The 22072-nt window shown below is 38.0% G+C and overlaps 1 protein-coding gene across 5 annotated transcripts in view; it reads right to left on the bottom strand.

The window, feature by feature from the left end:
- The window catches only part of RAD51C (RAD51 paralog C), a 31411-nt gene extending 12694 nt beyond the window's left edge, over nt 1-18717 (bottom strand). For 2 of the 5 annotated variants that reach the window (XM_029928744.1, XM_029928742.1), the window contains exons 1-5: nt 18508-18717; nt 15945-16203; nt 15180-15349; nt 13889-14022; nt 5598-5729 (exon numbers count right to left, since the gene is read on the bottom strand). In XM_029928744.1, the coding sequence (XP_029784604.1) occupies nt 5598-5729; nt 13889-14022; nt 15180-15349; nt 15945-16203; nt 18508-18625 (813 nt within the window). In that variant the 5' untranslated portion in view covers nt 18626-18717. The remainder of the gene's footprint in view (nt 1-5597; nt 5730-13888; nt 14023-15179; nt 15350-15944; nt 16204-18507) is intronic. The other 3 variants (XM_029928746.1, XM_029928743.1, XM_029928745.1) reach the window with 3 other exon arrangements.
- Nucleotides 18718-22072: the final 3355 nt, after the last annotated feature.

Consider the following 22072-nt stretch of genomic DNA (forward strand, 5'->3'; position numbering starts at 1 on the left):
ATATTGTTGCAAGATTTCATTTTTTTTAATGTTTTATTTATTTTTGAGACAGAGAGAGACAGAGCATGAGAGGGGGAGGGGCAGAGAGAGGAGACACAGAACTGGAAGCAGGCTCCAGGGCCCGAGCTAACTGTCAGCACAGAGCCCGACGCAGGGCTCGAACCCACGAATGTGAGATCTGACCTGAGCCAAAGTCAGAGGCTCAACCAACTGAGCCACCCAGGCACCCCCAAGATTTCATTTTTTATGGCTGAATAATATTCCATTATAGATATGTACCATATCTTCTTTATCATCTGTTGATAGACACTTAGGCTGCTTCCACATCTTAGCTATTGTAAATAATACTGCAATAAACAGGGGGGTGCATATATCCTTTAGAATTAGTGTTTTCTTATTCTTTTGGTAAATATCCAATAGTGTGATAACTGGATCATATGTTGATTCTATTTTTAATTTTTTCAGGAACCTTCATACTTTTTTTCATAGTGGCTGCACCAATTTGCATTCCCACCAATAGTGCATGAGGATTCCTTCCTACAACCTCGCCAACACTTGCTGTTTCTTGTATTTTTGATTGTAGCCATTCTGACAGGTAATATCTCACTGTGGTTTTGATTTGCATTTCCCTGATGATCAGTGATGCTAAATATCTTTTCATGTGTCTGTTGGCTTCTTTGGAGAAATATGTGTTCATGTCTTCTACCTATTTTTAATTAGATTATTCAGGGTTTTGGGGTTCTGAGTTGTATAAATTTTTGCTTTTTTTTATACTGCCCTAACCCAAAAGACATTTATTCTGCCCTGTAAGCACTGAGTTGTATAAATTCTCTATATATTTTGGGTAACTCTTTATTGGTTATATCATTTACAAGTATCTTTCCCCACTCAGTAGGTTGTCTTTTAATTTCGTTGATGGTTTCCTTTGCTATGCAGAAGCTTATTGTTTTGACGTAGTCCCAATAATTTAGTTTTGCTTTTGTTTCCCTTACCTCAAAATGAAGGACAGTAATTTTAAAGTAGAGAAAATGAGTGTTGAAAGCTGACTTAATGCAGTAAAAGATTATCTGGCACCTGCAGGCCCCAAATTCTCCAGAACAGTTCTTTTAAATATTCTTCCAATACAGATCTTCCCACCAGAAATATGACAGATACAACTGCAAGCTGAAACTAATAAAGAACTTCTATGAAAAGCAATGAGAAAGGTACCTATTCTGAAAAAGTCATCAGTTGCCTAAGAAAATGGAGAAAGAAAAGGCTGTTTGGCTATTCTCACTGCAGTGGTAACATGCTAAAATTTTTGTCTACAAAGGAGAAATCTGTGTTCCACCTAGATTTCAATTAGCCACCAACTGAATGACACCACTTTCTTCTAGTTCCTCTTCCCTTAAGTGCCACAGTGGCTTCCCTATGTACTACCCCACGCCATGCATCTTAGAACAAGCTAAGCAGGAATATAAATTGGTAGTTACCTGAAATATAGGATTAACTGGCATCCCCAACGTGCTGCATGATACTCTTTACTGTACAGACTACCAAGTTCTTGAGCTCTAGCAACTGGGATATTTATTTATACCAATACTGTTTGGTTAGATTTTCACCATCCAATTCTGCAGCCATTTAGTCAGACATAGAGCTTTTAAAAATTAAACTAAAATCTGGGACCCTGGGTGGCTCAGTCGGTTAAGCATCCGATTCTTGATTTCGGCTCAGGTCATGATCTCACCATTTGTGGGTTCAAGCCTCTTGTCAGACTATATGCCTAATAGCTCAGAGCCTGCTTGGGATTCTCTGTCTCCCTCTCTGTCTCTGCCCCTCCCCTGCTCATGCTCTCTCTCTCTCTCATTCTCTCTCAAAAATAAATGAACATTTTTTAAAAACACTCTTTAAAAAAATTAAATTAACATGAGACATTCAGTTCCTCAGTAGCACTAACCATTTTTCAAGTGCTTAAGAGCCATGCAACTGTTGTGCCACACTGAGTACTTTCATCATTGCAGAAAAGTCCTATCAGACAGCACTGGTTTACAGAGTACAAGCACCTCCTGCTTCTCAAGTTCCTGTAATGCCACTTCACTTTTATGAAAGACCGACATTAGTACCTGTTTTTGCTAACCAAAATAAATCCACAGAGTTTTTTCACTTTTATGAAGAAAAAAAAAGGCAAAAAGCAAATACAGCATTCAGCATTTGTTTTACAATGAACCGTTTTAGAGGCAGAGAGTACCCAGACAGGAAGAGCAGCATCACCAAGCTCCTTCCCTTAGGAACAATACTCAGCATCTTAGCATCAAGCTGCCATAGCTTTGAACTCTGTAAGCATTTGTGCTTTATCCTGATTTACTTTGTGCATCCATTAATCTGTCCTAAGGTATCAGAAAAGCCTAAGAAAAGTTACTTTTATGGGGCACTTAGGGTGGCTTAGTCCCTTTGGTATCTGACTCTTGATTTCAGCTCAAGTCATGATCTCAGGGTTGTTGCGACTGAGCCCCACATTGGGCTCTATGCTGGGCATGAAGCCTGCTTGGGATTCTCTCTCTCTCTCTCTCTCTCTCTCTCTCTCTCTCTCTCTCTCTCTGCCCCTCTCCTGTTTACATGCGTGGGCTCTCTCTCGCTCTCAAAATAAAGAAAGAAGCTTTTTAAAAAATAGTGAAAGCTAAAAAAAAATTGTCTATACAGGGGTGCTTGTTTGGCTCAGTTGGTAAAGCATGCAACTTTTGATCTCGAGGTTGAGTTTGAGCCCCACTTAAAGAAAAATCTTAGGGGCACCTGGGTGGCTCAGCTGGTTAAGTGGCCGATTTCAGTTCAGGTCATGATCTCACGGTTTGTGATTCCAAGCCCCATACAGGACTCCGTGCCAACAGCTCAGAGCCTGGATCCTGTTTCAGATTCCTTGTCTCCCTCTCTCTCAGCTCCTCCCCCACTCACACTGTGTCTGTCTCTCAAAAATAAATAAACATAAAAAAATAAATTAGGGGCACCTGGGTGGCTCAGTCGGCTAAGCATCTGACTTCAGCTCAGATCATGATCTCGTGGTTCACAAGTTAAAGCCCTTATGGGGTCTGTGCTGACAGCTCAGAGCCTGAAGCCTGCTTCCGATTCTGTGTCTCCCTCTCTCTCTGCTCTTCTCTCACTAATGATCTCCCTCTCTCAAAAATATATAAAAACATTTAAAATTTTTTAAAAGATTAATTTAAAAATCATAAAAAAAATATGTCCATATACATATACAGAGAGAGAGGGTAAGTTTGGAAAAATATGTACACCAAACTCAATAATAATTATCTCTGGGTAATAGATAATTTACTTACTTTCTACTTAGAAAGTTTAGAACTTCCTTTATAGAAACCATATATAACTTAAAATGGTAAAATGCAGGGGCACCTGGGAGGCTCAGTCAGTTAAATACTGAACTCTTGATCTTGCCTCAGGTCATGATCATGTGATTTGTGAGTTTGAGGCCCACATCAGACTCTGTGCTGAAAGTGTGGAACCTGCTTGGTATTCCCTCTCTCGCATTCTCTCTAACCTTCCCCTGTTCATGCTCTCTCTCTCTTTCTCTTTCTCTCTCAAAAATAAACTTAAAAAAAATTGTGAAGTGTATTAAATTTTTTTAAATGTTTATTTTGGAGAGAAAGAGAGAGAGCACGCACAAGCAAAGAGGGGGCAGAAAGAGAGACAGAGGATATGAAGTGGGCATTGCAATGACAGCAATGAGCCCAACGTGGGACCTGAACTCATGAACTGTGAGATGATGACTCTCGCTTGAACTCATGAACTGCAAGATCATAACCTGAGCTGAAGTTGGATGCTCAACCAACCAAGCCACCCAGGTGCCCCTAAATTTTTTTTGATGTTTATTTTTGGGAGAGAGAGCGAGAGAGAACGAGCTCATGCGAGAGCAGGGAAGGGATAGGGAGAAGGGGAGACAGAGAATCTGAAGCCGGCCCTGTGCCCATCAGCACAAAGCCCGACTAGGGCTCAAACCCACAAACCCTGAGATCATGACCTGAGCTGAAGTCACTCAACCGCCTGAGCCACCCAGGAGCCCAGTGAAATGTATTTATTTTCAAAAGTCATACATAGTAATTGGGAAATTAAAAATCAAGCAAAGAAGAATTTATAAAGTAAGAGAGGAAAGTATGTCCTCAATCTCACAAAATCATAATCCTAGAAGTAGTCGTTATAAACATTTTGATCTTTTCAGATCTTTTTGTTCATATAAATATAAATGCACATATTTAATTTTTATTTTTCTCAAAAGTGGGATCACATAAAATATAATGTTATGTGACTTGATTCTTTTCACTTAGTTGTATATCTGGATTTATCTTGTTCTGTGTTAGTACGTCTGTATTTACATTACTACATTACATTATATATTTACATTACTCTTCTTAAACACTGCATAGTATTCCACTGTTTAGATAAGTTTTTTAATCAGAAAGGATAAAATTATTTCTGTTAAAAAAAAATAAAAAACCCTAAGGAACTATGCAACCCAATAGTCTTGAGTGCCCCCTACTGGGGGCTCTTCACTGAGGTTAACAGAATGTTAAATTACAAATTAATGACAATAATTCAAACACAGGATACTATGCTTTTTTGGTATATGCCAAAAAAATATAAAAAAAAAATTTAAATGTATGTTTTGAAATTATTTCATCAAGGAGTTATCTACTTATGCTACATTATGGATATGTGCTAATGACTCTCTAATTAGGGTAGATACAAGAAAGTCAAGTTAAGCAGTTCGCTCTTTTCCCATCTCCCTCCTAGACAAGTGTGTGAATTTGTGTGAGAACGTGGCATGGGGTTGCAGAGTGGAAAGTGATGGCAAATAGGCAGAAAAAAAAGATTGTTACCTCACTCCTTTTTACGTCTTTACTTCTGAACTTATGTTTACATCTAACCTCATATTTCAAATCTAGAAGTTAGCTTGATCTCCAACCATACGGGTTGTTTACGCTATGTAAATTTTCTACCAATCTGAGTCTGTGATTACACAACATGTACTAATAAAAAGACCCAGAATAAAAGAAAAATGGAATGTTAGACCTTACCTGAAAAAAATCAAGCATATTTATTTTAAAAAAATTTTTTATGTTAATTTTTTTGAAAGAGAGGTAGAGAGAGAGAAAGAGAGAGAGAGCGAGCAGGGGAGGGGTGGACGACAGAGGATTTGAAGAGGGTTCTGTACTGACAGCAGCAAGACCAATGTGGGGCTTGAATGCAAGATTCTGACCTGAGCCGAAGTAGGACACTCAACTGACTGAGCCACTCAGGCGCCCCCCAAAAATGTCCAGTATATTTAGACAAGAAAAACCCAACATTGCAATTACCAAAAGTAGTATTTCTTAATCAAACAACTCCATTTTGAAATATGGCATCTTGATTAGGCTTATTATTCTCTAGAAGAACTGATATTCAGCATTTATGTCTTGAATTAATGTTTTCCAGAAATCAAACCAAAACTACATTCAAAACTGTATCTATATTATTTGCTTTCAGTCAAATTCTATTTTGCTATTTCTAGACATTACTATGTTATGCAATCTTGACTTCATTATAAAGTTCTCTTGACTAATAATACTTACAGCTAATCTGTAGTTATTTGCAAGGCTGATCATTTGCTGGGCTAGGCCATTTAGTAATCGAGTACGAAGGGAGAGGTCATCTAGGTCATGACGAAAAGGAAAAGCAATACCATCCACTACCACTAATCGAACCTAAATGTGGAAGAGATAAGGATATTAGGTTTAGTGTTAAAAATAAAATTTAAAAAGTGATATCCAAAAAGCATATTCATTGCAGGAAAAAAAAAATCCTTAAAATCCAGGGTTCTATTTCTAACTCTCCAAAAGCTTTATTTTGGAGAGCTATAAATCTATTCACCCAATGCTTTCTGCATTAATCACTGAAAGTTAAAATGTACTCTGGTTTGATAATTTATCAACTTGGGGCGCCTGGGTGGCTCAGTCAGTTAAGTATGACTGGATTTCAGCTCAGGTCATGATCTCTTGGTTTGTGAGTCTGAGCCCCATGCTGAGCTCAAACTTAAGATTGAGTTCAGAGTCCCAGGTCTCACTGCCCCTCAGCCATGCTTGCACTCTCATGTGTGCGCTCTCTCTCTCCCTCAAAAACAAATAAACTTTAAAAATAAAAGATAATTTATCACTTAAAAAAGTAATTCAACAAAAGAAAAAGAAGCAATTTTCTTATACTTTGCCACTATACACAATCTTTACAGAGGCATTTTATGCTGATTAAAAGCACTTCTGAAGTCTTAGTAAAACAAATTCTTCAATTAAATGTCATTTTACCTTCAAGACTTTTTATTTAAAAAAAAAAAAACCTGTCAAATACTAATTATACCTCCTTCAAAATCTAACTTTTGGCATACTTTCCCCCCTTAATTTTAAATATACTATAAGGCAACTAATTATTACAGAATCTGTTATATAGAATTCAGCATGAGACAGATTTATCTTGAAATTCTAATCAAGAAGGTTCATTTATAGATGATAAATATTTTCGTAACAGTTGCAATATAGCCAAGATCTAAGGTCCAAGAACAAACAGAATTTGGGAACTAATCCAAATATAAAGAAAAATTTAAGACTATATATTTTTCTATCTAATAAGGATTACACTAAGGAAGAGGACTTGATAAAGACATGTCTAAGGAAGTCATTTTTTATTTAGACTATTCGTTCCTTCATTCAGCAACTATTTATTGATACCTACTATATGTTAATCACTGTTGTAGGCAATGGGGAACAAGAGACAAAGTCCCTGTTCTCTTAGACTTTATGTTCTAGTGGAGTAAAGGACAATTAACATGCAAACAAATATAGGAATAATTTCTGATAATAATAGGAGTTATAAAGAAACTACACTGGGTGAAATGATGACAGTAGGTGATAAAGTAGAGATAGGTTAACTCACTAGATGTGAGGGAAGGCATCAATGAAACAGGAGGCAACAGAACTGAGTCCTGGATGAGAACCACTAAGAGGGAAAGACAGCCCACATATAAAGATATACACACATACCTCTGTGTATGGTGACAGACGGTAACTAGATATATTGTGGGGGTTATTTCATAATGTGTAAAAATACCAAAATGCTATAATGTACACTTGTAACTAACAGGATATTTTACATCAATTATACTTCAATTTAAAAAATATACCTTTGTGGTTTCACTTTCATCACACTTGTTAACATAAGCAAAAATATCAATCAGCATTTATTTTAAAACAATATTTGTTCATCACGAGGTGAGCAAGTTCTTTTGAATTGGATAGCAGTCAAATGCTCATTGGTAGCGTGATTTTGCCAAATAATTCCATAGGTCAGATAAGGATACATAAGTTTAGCAAAATTAAAATAAAGGAAAATCTTGTATGTTGGCAGTAAAGAATGGTTCACCATGGCTATGAAGAAACAGTTTGGTGGTTCCCCCCAAAATTAAACCTAGTATTACTATATGACCCAGCAATTTCACTTCTAGGTATATGCCCCAAAGAACTGAAAACTGGTACTAAAAAAAAAAATGTATGTACATACATTTTCATAGTAGCACAATTCACAATAACCAAAAGGTAGAAACTGTCCAAATGCCCATTGACAGATGAAAGGATAAACAGGTTGTGGTGTATACATATAACAGAATATTATTCAACCATTAAAAAGAATTTAGTACAGATACATGCTACAAAGCAGATGAACTTTGAACCTATTATGCTAAGTGAAAAAACCAGACCAAAAAGATCACGTATCATATGATTCCATTTATACACAATATCCAAAATAGGTAAATCTATAGAGACAGAATACAGATTGGTGGTTACCAGGGTCTTTGCAGGGAGAGAGAAAAGGGAGCAACTCCATAATGAGTATGAGTTTACTTTTAGGGTGATAACATTTTGGAACTAGATAGAGGTAACGGTTGACAATATTGTGAATGTACTAACTGCACTGAATTGTTCACTTTTATTTTTCTATATTTATTTATTTATTTGAGAGAGAGAGAAAGAGAGGCCAGGGGAGAGGGGCAGAGGGCGAGAGAAAGAGAATCCCAAGCAGGCTCCATAATCAGCATGGAACCCAAAGTGAGGCTTGATCCCACAATCCTGGGATCATGACCTGAAGCCAAAATCAAGAGTTGGATGCTCAACTGACCAAGCTGCCCAGGTGTCCCTGAATTGTTCACTTTTAAATGGTGAATTTAATAGTGAAATTAATCTCAATAAAAAATCAAATCAGTGAAAGCTTTCTGTAAGACTAAATTGGCTACAGATTTACAAAAAAGATTATCATCTGGGGGCACCTGCCTGGCTCTGCTGGAAGAACATGCAATGCTTGATCTCAAGATTATGAGTTTGAGTCCCACACTGAGTATAGAGATTACTTAAATTAAAAAAAAAAAACTAAAAAAAAAGTGAGTATTCTATGTTTTATTATTTGTAAATGGTGTGCTAGCCATCCTTTATATCAGCAACTTTATAATAAACTTATGTATGTATATATGGGCATACATTTTCTTTCCTGGAAAGCCAGTCACTAAAAATTTACCAGCATACCAATGGAGAGGTAAGAATGAGATTATACACGCACATACACACATGCACTTGTGTGTGTATTTATTCATTTGCTCATTCATTCATTGGTTCTCAAAGGCCAGAAAATTATAGAATGACATATACAAATTGCTGAAAGAAAAAATACTGTCAACCAAGAATTGTGAATTCAGCAAAAGCATACTTCAAAAATGAAACAAAATTAAGATATTCCCAGATAAACAGAATTCACTGCTAGATCTATTACAAGAAATACTAAACAGAGTCCTTCCAGTTGAAAATGAAAGAACACCAGAGAGAAACTCTAATCCACACAGAAATAAAGAATATCAGTAAATGTAACTACAGAAGATATCTCAAAGTCAGCATTAATACATTTTTAGTTTATAATTCCTCTTATTTTCTTATATGATTCAAAAGACAAATATAAAAAATAATTATAACTCTGTTGACAGGCACACAATGTATAAAAAAGTAATTTGTGACAATAACAGCAGAAAGGGGGGTAAATGGAGCTATACAGCAGCAAGATTTTTATATACTGTTGAAACAAATTTGGCATTAATTCAAACTAGACTGTTACAAATTAGGATGTTAATTATAATCCCCATGGGACGCCTGGGTGGCTCTGTTGCTTGGGTGTCCGACTTCAGCTCAGATTATGATCTCACAGTTATTGAGTGTGAACCCTGCATCGAGCTCTGTGCTGACAGCTCAGAGCCTGAAGCCTCCTTCAGGTTCTGTTTCCCTCTCTGCTCCTCCCCGCTTCATACTCTCTGTCTCTCAAAAATGAGTAAATGTTCACTCCTCCAAAAAGGACATCCAGATGGCCTACAGGCACATCAAATGATGCTCAACATCACTCATCATCAGGGAAACACATATCAAAACCACACTGAGATACCACCTCACACCAGTCAGAGTGGCTAAAATGAACAAATCAAGAGATGATAGATGCTGGCGAGGGTGTGGAGAGACGGGCACCCTCCTACACTGTCGGTGGGAATGTAAACTGGTGCAGCCGCTCTGGAAAACAGTGTGGAGGTTCCTCAAAAAGCTATCAGTAGAACTCCCCTATTGACCCAGCAATAGCCCTGCTAGGGATTTACCCAGGGGATACAGAAGTGCTGATGCATAGGAGCACATGTACCCCAATGTTTATAGCAGCAATGTCAACAATAGCCAAAACATGGGAAGAGCCAAAATGTCCATCACCTGATGAGTGGATCAAGAAGATATGGTATATATACACAATGGAGTATTTCATGGCAATGAGGAAGAGTGAAATATGGCCATTGGTAGGAAAGTGGATGGAACTCGAGGGTATCATGCTAAGCGAAAGAAGTCAGGCGGAGAAGGACAGATACCATATGTTTGCACTCATAGGACTAACAGGAAAACAGGAGAAACCTAATGGAGGACCAGAGGGAGGGGAAGAGGGAGAGTTGGGGAGAGAGAGGGAAGCAAAACTTGAGAGACTATTGAATACTGAAAACGAACTGAGGGTGGAAGGGGAAGGGGGAGGGGGGAAGAGAGGTGGTGGAGGAGGGCACCTGTGGGGAAGAGCACTGGGTGTTGTATGGAAACCAATTTGACAATAAACTATTTTTAAAAACGAGCAAATGTTAAAAAAAAAACATTAAAAAATAATTGTAGGGGCACCTGGGTGGCTTAGTCGGTTAAGCGTCCGGCTTCAGCTCAGGTCATGATCTTACTGTTCGTGGGTTCGAGCCCCACGTCGGGCTCTGTGCTGACAGCTAGCTCAGAACCTGGAGCCTGCTTCAGATTCTGTGTCTCCCTCTCTCTCTGACCCTCCCCTGCTCACACTGTTTCTCTGTCTCTCAAAAATAAATAAAAAGACATAAAAAAATTAAAAAAATAATTATAATCCCCAGAGCAACTAAGAAAATAACTAAAAAAATACATGATGAAAGAAATAAGGGAATCAACAAGGTACATTGGAAAATATCTAACAAAAAAGAAGACGATAATGGAGAATTTGAGAAACAAAATACATATCTTCCTCAACTTATAATGGGGTTACATCTTAATAAACCCACACCAAGTTGAAAATATTGTTATGTCAAATGCATTTAATACACTTAACCTGCCAGGCATCTTAGCTTAGGTCTAGCTTACCTTAAATATGCTCAGAACACTTGTATTAGCCCACAGTTGGGCAAAATCATCTCACACAACGCATATTTTAAAATAAAGCACTGAATATCTCATAATTTACTAAATACTATACTAAAATTAAAAAATATAATGGTTATATGGGTACAGAATGGTTCTAAGTGTATTTATTGGTTGTTTACCCTTGTGATTGCATGGCTGATTGAAAACTATGGCTCACTGTCACTGTCCAGCATCACAAGACACTACTGGACCCCAGAAAAGATCAAAATTCAATGTAATTTTTATTGAATCTGTAACACTTTTGTACTATTGTAAAATAAAAAACTTTTGAGTTGAACCATCCTAAGTCAGAGACTTAGGCACAGATTGGCAGATTTTTTTAAATGATCTAACTACAGGGGTGCCTGGGTGGCTCAGTCAGTTAAGTGTCCAACTTCGGCTCAGGTCATGATCTCACAGTTCGTGGGTTCAAGCCCCACATCCGGCTCTGTGCTGACAGCTCAGAGCCTGGAGCCTGCTTCAGATTCTGTATCTCACTCTCTCTCTGCTCTTCCCCCATTCATGCTCGCTCGCTCTCTCTGTCTCTCAAAAATAAAAGTAAAAAAAAAATTTTTTTTAATCTAACTACAGACTTTCTACAAAAGACTCACTTTAGATCCAAAGACACACATAAGCTAAAAATGGAAGGATAGAAAGAGTAACCAAAAGAGACATGAGTGAGGAAGGGGGAGGGTAAACAGTAACCAAACAGTAACCAAAAGAGAGCTGTAGCAGCTACATTAATATCAGACAAAAGAGACTTCAAGGAAAACTTGTTCCAAGAGACAAAGAAAGATAATATAAAATAATACTTGTATAATAATAAAAGGGTCAATTCATCAAGAAGATATAGCAATTATATACTGTGATGGCAACTGCAGAACTGTCTCCCCAGCTGCTCCCCAACATCCTGACTTGCCCACCACCTGCCTGCTTACCAATAAAGAAAGGCTGACACCTATTTTAAAAAAAGAAGAAACTATTGTAAATATATATACACAATAGGGCTAACAATAGAGCCTTAAAATATCTAAAGCAAAAACTGGCAAACTTAAAAAAATGAGACGATTGTATAATAACACTGGAGATTTTAACACTCTACATTCAGTGATGGACAGAACTGGACAAAAGATAAACAAGGAAAGAAAAGACCTAACAACACTAGAAGCCAACTAAAATGAACACATAAATATATGTAAAATATTCCACTCAAACAGCAGAATGAATACACCTTCTTCTAAAGTGCACATGGAGGGACGCCTGGGTATCTCAATCAGTTAAGCATATGACTTGGTTTTAGCTCACGTCATGATCTCATGGTGTTGAGATCAAGCTCTGCTCTGAGTTGACAGTATGGAGCCTGCTTGGGATTCTTTCTCTCCCCCTCTCTCTGTCCCTCCCCCACTTGCACTCTTTCTCTCTCAAAATAAAAAAATAAACATTTAAAATTTTTTTAAAAAGATAGCAATAGAGGAGAGAGACTGGGTTTAAACACAAATACAATGAGGACAAGTGGGGATTTACAACCAAGGAGCAAAGTGAGAGGAGAGAGACATCATGGGTAGGGTTCTTGTTAAAGCAACAATTCTTGCTACCAGCAGACCAAAGACCTATACATCAAAAGTGGGGAATGAGGAACTTGAGATACCAAGGGTGATCAGGTATTAAGTGTGGGAGAGTCTCTCTAATTTACAAGATTCTTTACTACTGTACCTCTATATTCATAACAGTATTATTCATAGTAATGAACTGGACTGGTCAAGCCTAAGACAGGATGTGGATGAAATTCAAGGCCTATTGAAAAGAAGGCTTAGAGGAGACTGATTAAAGTTTGGTCAAAGAGAGTCTTTGTCATGTGTAATATTTATAAAAATTAAACATGCATATACTCTTTAATGTAATTCTAAAACTTAAAATTTATCCCACAAATATACAAATGTAGCCCAAGATGATATGTGTAAGAATTATCTCCAAACAATTATTAATAATAGCATCTAAAAGATCACCATTAATAGGATTCGTTAAATTAATTAAGGTACTTACTTTTTCCCCAAATTTTTTATATAGTAAAATATACATATTCATCTTGTAAAACTGAAACTCCATACCCATTAAACAATAACTTCCCGTTCTCCTCCTCCCCCTAGGTCCTAATAGCCACCATTCTACTTTATGTGTCCATGTAACTACTCTTGACACCTCATTTAAGTAGAATAATACAGTATGCCTTTTTTTGTGACTGGCTTATTTCCTAACATAATGTCTTCAAAATTCATCCACATTGTAGTCTATGTCAGAACATCTTTCCTTTTTAAGGATGAATAATATTACATTGTATGTATATACCACATTTTGCTGATCTATTATCCGTCAATGGATACTTGGGTTGCTTCCATGTTTTAAGTAATATTAATACTGTTGCTATGAAAACAGGTATATAAATATCTCTTCAAGACCTTTCTTTCAATTCTTTTGGTTATATACACAGAAGTGGAATTGCTGGGTCATATGGTAATTCTATTTTCAATTTCTTGAGGAATTGCCATACTGTTTTCTGATGCAACTGTACCATTTTATGTTCCCACTAACAGCAAAATCACCTTTGTAAAATGAAGTAATATGCAGCTGAAAAAAGAATGAGGCCTATCCACATATGATAATATAGAAAATATGTAAAACTCTAAGCCAAAATGGAAGGTGCAGAATCATATTATGGTCTTATCCCACTAACAAATGCTAAAAATGGGTAGACAGATACTGCAAAATATATAAAAAATTTTTTGAGAAGACACACAAAAACAATAGTGGTCAACTTTAGGTAGAGGTATTAGGAAGCAATATAAGGGTAGTTTTATTTTTCATTTTATATCTTTCTACAGAGTTTGTTAGAAGTTATGCCACCATTACTGGAGGCAGAACCTCTTTCTATATTATTTCAATTTCTCATTTTGGGCATAAGATATATATATATACACACACTAAATACATAAAAATATAAGTAAACTATAGGACAAGTAAGAGATTTGTGAATGGGTATATACCACTATTTACTTATTTTTAATGTTAATCAAACACCTCCCAAGATACTCCAAAGGTTAGCTGTATTTCAGTAGTTTGAGCCATACCTTTGAATGTTCTGAGAGGAAGTCTGGAAGGAGATAAACTTGTGCCAATAGCTCTGTGTAGTCACGACAACGAAAATAGTAAATATGGGAAAGAATATTTTCAAGAGTGAAATCCTCCAAAACTTTTGGGTGCTCTAAAATAAACAAAACAATCTTAGAATAATTAGTTTTACTTGTTTTGATACATTGGTGATTGTAGGAAAACAATATCTTTGAAAAACAAAATGCTTCACTGTGAATAACAAACTCTGCACTCAAATTGAAAGAGAACAAAATTGCAACAAAATTACTATAAACTATCAATTGCATAATTCCTGGCCTCTTATTTTCACCTTCTCCACTGTTTCCTTACATATGAGGCTATCGAGAAATTGTTTATACACATATAAAACTAGTTTTAATGCCTGCCTTTTCGTATTTCTAGTTATTGACTTTCATTGAATAGAAGTAACATAATGGAATTTCTCTTTGTTTTTTTCATAGGACTGCAAATAAAGGGGTGCCTGGGTGGCTCAGTTGGTTAAACAACCAACTCCCGATTTCAGCGTAGGTCATGATCTCACAGTTGGTGAGATGGAGCTTGCTTGGTATTCTGTCTCCCTCTCTCTGCACCTCCCCTGCTTGCGCTTTCTCTATAAATAAACAAACAAATAAATAAATAAATAAATAAACATTTTTAAAAAGTCAGGTGCTTAACTGACTGAGCTACCCAGGTGCCCCACCTTTAAATGTTTTTTAAAAAACCAAACACTCTTTCTACACCACAAGCTCAAAAAAAAAAAACCACCCAAACACTTTAATAAAACAATGAACACAGCCATGAAGTCAATTACATTCTACTCAGAGTTCCCTAAAGTCAATCAGCTTAATATTCTATACATTTCCAATATGGTGTTTCAAAGCTACCTTTGGTTTATTAAAAAACCAGTAAGGAAGTCAATATAAACTGAATGCATTGAATATACTAAATGCACTGACACAATATTTACTTACATTAAGGTGTCCAAAAACATTAATTTACACCTGGCAGGTCAGACCATGCTGATTTGAAGTCATACACTGAAATACACACACAGGTTATATGACCCAGAAGTGAGGGTCATGAAAGGAAAAGAAATAATCAGTCTAGGTTGTGGCATTTCTAATTCTATACAAGAGATCTGAAAGTTTAACAGTAGGACACTGTCAAGTCATTAAGCTTCCTTCTAAATGGTTTCTTGCTGAGGCCTGACAGGTACAAATGAAAATTACTTTTATTATACAGAAAAAAGAGGATCACTTACTAACTTACCCTCTCCCATATTATGTGTTCCTGCTATAAGGTGAAGGTGCTCAATGCAGGCAGTAGCAATGTCTACCACTCTATCAACCATAAAACTTCCCTCAGTATCAATAAAAATTGCTTCACCTTCCACTCCTCCAAAACATTCTGGTATCTGCACATCTACTGCCAACTGCAGACTGTCAAGAGAAAGTTGAATGACCAAATCGTTACCATAATCATCTAAGGCAGTGTTTTTTAATGCCACATCACCACCCATTAGGTACCACTACAGATATGGCTAACTGTCTGCTCCAAATGTATTTCAATTGATATTTGGGTTAGTAGTGGGGGGTGACTCATAAAACCATGATTAAGGACTTTTTAGTGGTTTATAGGCCTCTGGAAAGGAAACCCTTTCTTATACATGAATCTACTTTCAAATATTTGACTTTCAAATATACTCCCAGGAATTAACTATATAATAAATAGAAGACTGCCTGTTTACCCTAATGAATACATTATAATGTTGCTAAAGAAACATTTTTAGATATCAAAATAATCTCAAAACAATACATATCAATTTATCAAAATGGGGTGCTGAAGTAACACAAATTGTAAATTGACTTTTGTCTGATGCACATGTGCGCACGCACACACACACACACACACACACAATTAAGAGCGCATACATGCCATTTTTGGTCTCCTAAATATAGACCCACAGTACCATATTCCATTACTTACATAATATGTTATTAAGCCTACCCTTAAGAGGAGAACATTTGACTTTACCATAATTGTGTTTTTCCGACACCTGGTACTCCACAAATTTCTGTTGTTTTGGTTAAGGGTATTCCACCCCCAAGAATATTATCTAGTGCTGAACAGAAGGTAATTATGAAGCTCTGGGTATGCTCCTGCTCAAGAAGTTCCAGTGCTGTACACTTCTTCCCTGACTCAGCTGCAGCAGCATATCTTGGTTTATTTGTGAGACATTCTCTTCTTATAATTTGCAGAGTTTCTAATGCTTCCTCTTTAGAAATCCCAACTTCTAAAAGTAAAATAAGGGGGGAGACAAAAAAACAACACCCTGATTTTAGAAATTTAAAAGTCTGACATGCTATTGGATTGTCTTCATTAATTCTAATTTTTAGATAATAAGAGTGATGCCAAGAGTAAAGAAATATAAAAATGTAACACTCCATCAACTATTGAATTTTTCACGTTGATAAAGGAAAGTACTGTTTTTTAGTCTTTACACACTTTACATTATGATTTATTTATTACTTCAAAAGCAGAATTTGGAAACCTATACCTCTAAAGCATTTGAGTACTTACAAGAATATCTCAGGAGATAGAAATAAAAATGTACATGCAGTCAGTTCTTTTACTATCATTTTGATCCTATGAGGTCATAGTTATCTTCCTCTAATAAGGTATCTAGTATTTTCAAAAGAGAATGAAAATGGCCTCCAACTGCCTAACACAAGATTTAACTTTTTAAGAAGTACATGTGCATGTATTATTCATAATAAAAACTTTCATGGAAATAAAAATTCATATTCACTCCAAATTATTTAATGAGAACAATTATTTGATGCACAAATATTTTAAACAATACACTTCTGCTTCCTTAACTATGTAATTTCATTCCTATCAGGCAATATGGTTTGACGAAATAGCAATTACAAAAGAAGCTGCTGGGGCATCTGGGTGGCTCAGTCAGTTAAGCATTCAACTTTGACTCAGGTCATGATCTCATGGTGAGTTCAAGCCCCATATCAGACTGTGCTGACAGCTCAGAGCCTGGAGCCTGATTCGGATTCTGTCTCCCTCTCTCTCTGCCCCTCCCCTGCTCCCACTGTTTCTCTCTCTCAAAAATAAACATTTAAAAAAAAGTTTTTTAAAAAGTAATAAACAGGGGCGCCTGGGTGGCTCAGTCGGTTAAGCCTTCGACTTCAGCTCAGGTCAGATCTCACTTCGTGGGTTAGAGCCCCGCGTCAGGCTCTGTGCTGACAGCTAGTTCAGAGCCTGGAACCTGCTTCTGGTTCTGTATCTCCTCCTCTCTCTGCCCCTCCCTCTCTCATGCTCTGTCTCTGTATCAAAAATAAATAAAACATTAAAAAAGATTTTTTAAAGTAATAAACATTTAAAAAACAAGCTGTTAATAAAAGAAATAATGGTGAGGTGACATCACTTATGAATTTGGTATGTCAGTGCTTGATTTAGTTAAGATACAAGTGTAAATTTGGCGCTAACAGAAGACAACAATGGTGATAAGGAAATGAAAATCATGCCCAATTAAAGAGCCTAAACTCTGGAGTCAGATATCTTGGGTCTGTAAACTCTGACTGAACCACTGACTATGTAGTTACTTAGTATGGGCAAGTTACTTTTTTTGCCAAGATTTTTTTCTTGTAAAACGGGAATAACACAACACATGCTGAAAAGTTCGGTAGAATATCCAAGCCATCCAAAAATGCTCATTAATTGTTAGCTATTATTATCATGCTGATTCTCTCATTTTTTAATAAATCAACATATTTAAAGAACCCATTAAACTTTGAGGGGCAATGTGCAGCTTAAGATTTAAAACAGCTAACGTTGGGCCTACATTTATTCTCGAAGGACAAATTGAAACCTTATTGTCCATTGTTGAGGGCCAGGATTCAAAATTTTGTTCTATCTTAAGAGCACAGTCCTGAGCACACCATAATGTAGTATGTAGAGTGAGGCTGACAGCACACAGCTTCATTTTTGTATACCTCATGATGCAGTGGTTCTCACCAATGTATCATCTACAGTTTTCTGGAATAAGAGTTTTTTTGGTTTTTTCCCAGTGAATGATATAAGAGAAGCAGTGTCTTCCTTCTACCGCTTTCTCCAAGTTCTGCTGTTCTAGAGTCTGCTCCCTTATCTCGCTCAGTGTCTCAAATTCTCTCAAGAATCCTCCATTTCTCAAATGTAATCCCTTGCCCCGTGGGTTTTGGAACAGCGAAAACTAGGTAAGCTGTCTGGATACCAATCCTGGTTCCACAATATCCTATCCCAGTCATCATAAAAAGTTACTTAACCTCTCAAGCATCTGTTCTTTCATCAACATATTGGACATAATAACCCACGGTTACAGGGCTCTTGCTGAATAATAAATGAGATATGGGTAAATGTTTTCAAGACCACATCGTTCAAACCATGTTTAACGGGATGGAGCCAGGAAGTCGTTTCACGTTGCAAACGCAGCCTCGGGCGGAGGAAACTGGCGGACACCGGGCTAAAGCCTGAAGACGGAAGAACCGAGATCGACGCGGCACACAGGGCGGTACGTGTGCCTCAGATTGCTATCAGGAGTCATTACCTTTGCTGAGCTCGGATGGTTTCATCTCTAGGAGTTCCTCAGCAGTTTGGAAACCTGCAGACACCAACTTCACCCGCACCGCTGGGGACAGCGGGAAACTCAATAAATCCCGCTGCATTTCAAAGCCCGACGCCTACGCGCGCAGTCGCGCATACCCAGAGCAGCTAAACCCCGCTTCAACTCCGCACGCCGGCACGCCCGTGTAGTCCGCGCGGCTCGCGCCGTGTGACGTCAGACGCAAGGCGGAAGGGGCGGGGCCTGCGGCCTACCGGCTCGAGGCCTAGAACTTGGCCCTTCTGCGGAAGAACGGTAGATTTTCAAGCACCGGCACTGTTTTAGTTGTGATTCTTCCAAATCCCATGTAGAATTTACCCCATTAAACATACATCCTGACAATAAAAATATGGATGGAGACCGTAGGACGGAGACCAGGCCCTGCACACGACATCTCACCTCAGCCCTGGCCCCTTGGTGGAAACCTCAGTTATTAATAGGAATGAGCTCCCCAACTGGTGATAACGCACACACTGGCTAGTTACCGGTTTGGGGAATGGAATGGTCATATAAGGATTAATGTGTCTCCATTATAGGGTTCCAGTTTCTTGGCTTTTCTTCTCGGGTGGCCCCCTTGCCTTCCCCCTTCTTTTCCGCCCTCGCCCGCGTGAGGGATTGTGGGCCAGCCGCCCCCCCCCCCCCACTGCCGCGGGACCACGGGACTCCCAACCCCCGCACCCACCCCAGCCTTACCCGCGAGTTCAGTCTGAAGCATGGTTGATTTTCAAGACCGTTGGTTCATCGCCTGCCTGGATTAAGAAGTAGCTGGAAAAGTGAGCAAGTAATGTCCCCGTAGTGGGCTGGGCGTGGGCTCCCCGTTTTTGAGGGCAAGTTGTTGGGCTATACAGAGTTGAGAATGGACCACTTCTGAAACAAGAATTTTGAGGGAATTGAGGCGGTTTGGGGGGTGGTTTACGCAGCCATTCTTTGGCTAAGTGAGTATGATTTCTTTCGGGGAGTAACTCGTTCACTACCTTTTAGTAAGATTCGTAGCCTTGACTTTTTTTTCCTAGCATAAAATAACTCCATAAATATTGCAAATCAGAGCCCCTTAACTACTTAAGCTCTAAGGAAGGAAACGCGTTGAGCACTTTAACAAATCCCACACGTTTTAAATGCTCACAGTCATACCACGAGGTGTAAAACAAGGACATGGAAGCTTAGACAGTTTTCTGTTTTTAATTTTTTTAATGTTTTATATATTTTTGAGAGAGAAAGACAGCGTGAGCAGGGGAGGGTGAGAGAGAGAGGGAGACAGAATCCGAAGACAGGCTCCAGGCTTTGAGCTAGCTGTCAGCACAGAGCCTGACGCGGGGCTCGAACCCAGGAACCGTGAGAACAGGACCTGAGCCGAAGTGGTATGCTTAACCAACTGAGCCACCGAGGCACCCCTAGACAGTTTTCTTGAAGCCAAAATTAAAACCTAGTACCCTTTCTTCCACTCTGAACTACTTCCAAATTGTGAGCCCATCTTGGGATGGGGGCTGGGGAGTAGATTCGAGAACGGTTTGTCCCCCATTTGGTATGGCCGGGAAAGCCTGGTAGGACAGATCAGAATGTGTCTTGTTTGCCACTCAGTACTACTAGTATGAGTCACATGTGGGCACACAGTGGGCATTACATAAACGTAGGGAGAATCCATGCTTATAAAGCAACCAGTCTTGAATAAAGAAGAGATGGTGTTAACATGTTCAGGGTTAGTGTTTGAATTCGTTTGTTCAAACTCTGTGGAATCAGTCGTGTTTAGAACTTCGTTTCATTGACAGTGGAAAGTTAAAAGTAGTTGACTATCTGTAGTCATACAATTTTGTGTTAATATCTTATTTTGACCCTTGAGTTGCCTATAATTATTGTTTTCACATAATTCTTAAGATTTCTTTAATGCAATTTGCTTTATAGTTAGACTTTCAAACTAGGATCCAAGTTTATGAAACCAGGCACTAGAAACTAAACAAAGCTGTGGGATTTCTATATACCTTTCCTATGGTGCCAGATTCTCTCCAAAAAAACCCAAACATTTTTTCTTAGAGAGGGAAGAAATGAATAATTTAATTAGTGAGCTACTTAAAACATATTAAATAAGCTAATATATTGTAAAGTAAAACGCAAACATAAAATTAAATCTTCGGATAAATATAAGACAGAGGAAGGATCCAGTTTCAACTGGATATCTTAGTAGTCTCTCAAAGCTTCATGGGAATATGGGTTTTTCTTCCCTTGCAATTTGTGGTTACTCGATGAAAATGGAAAGGCACTGCTATGGACAAATAAACATGAGTTTTGGAGTCATACAAATTTGGGTTTATATCACATCTCTGGAAATTACCAGCTGTAAGACTTGCAGCAAGTGAAAGGTAATATTTCCTGGGGTTATTGGAAAAATCAAATTAACAAATATAAAGTCTTTAAGAAAAGGTACATAATAACTTTTAGCTTCTTCATTTAAAAATACTCTAATGTGTATTCAATTGAATAAAGCTTTATTAAACACCTAACTCAACAGAGTGCTAATGCTGAGAGACATTTTTTAAAATGCCTACAGCTGTAAAGTGCCAGAGAAAAATGCTTATATATTTTACTGAACTTAATGCTTACAATAATTCTGTGAACAGTTTACTGGGTTATTTTCTAGAGATATTGGAGAGGAGTAATCTGAATATTTCTCTTATAGCTGAGGAGAAATTTATTTTTTTTTAACCTAAATATACAGAACACTAAAAATGGTGACCTGGCATGTTCAAGTGGATTTGGGAGTGGTTAGAGAAATGAGTGCTGTTTGAACTGAGAAAAAACTTTGAATCCAGGCTTAGCTTTAAAGCTATGAGGAGTGCCCAGTGGCTCATCAGTTAAGCAGCCTACTTTGGTTCAAGTCATGATCTCACGGTTCGTGGGTTCAAGCCCTGCATCAGGCTCTGTGCTGACAGCTACCTCAGAGCCTGGAGACTGCTTCAGATTCTGTGTCTCCCCCTCTCTCTGCCCCTCCCCTGCTCATGCTCTCTGTCTCTGTGTCTCTCAAAAATAAATACACATTAAAAAAAATAAAGGTGGATTATGATAGGGGTGTCTGGGGGGCTCAGTCGGTTAAATGTCTTACTTCAGGGTAGGTCACAATCTCACCATTTCTGAGTTCAAGTCCTGAGTCAGGCTCTGTGCTGACAGTTCAGAACCTGGAGCCTGTTTCAGATTCTGTGTCTCCCTCTCTCTTTCTCTCTGCCCTTCCTCCCTCATGTTCGGGTGCTCTTTTTCTCTCTCTCTTAAAAATAAACAACATTAACAAAAAAGGTGGTTATGATAAAGCAGATAGCCTCAGACACATATGTGGAATATCACTGTCAATTGCACAGTCTTATACATAGTAGGAGCTCAATATGTATTTGTCCTCTGTAAACTCTTGAAACATTCTTCTCATTTCTGTGATGTCACACTCCTGATTTCCTTCCTACCCAGCTGGCTTTCTGTCACCCTTGGAAACTCCTCTTCCATAACCTGGTCCTGAAATGTTACAGTTCTT

This window comes from Suricata suricatta, chromosome 17 (assembly GCF_006229205.1).
Source record: "Suricata suricatta isolate VVHF042 chromosome 17, meerkat_22Aug2017_6uvM2_HiC, whole genome shotgun sequence".
NCBI classification, from domain to species: Eukaryota; Metazoa; Chordata; class Mammalia; order Carnivora; family Herpestidae; genus Suricata; species Suricata suricatta.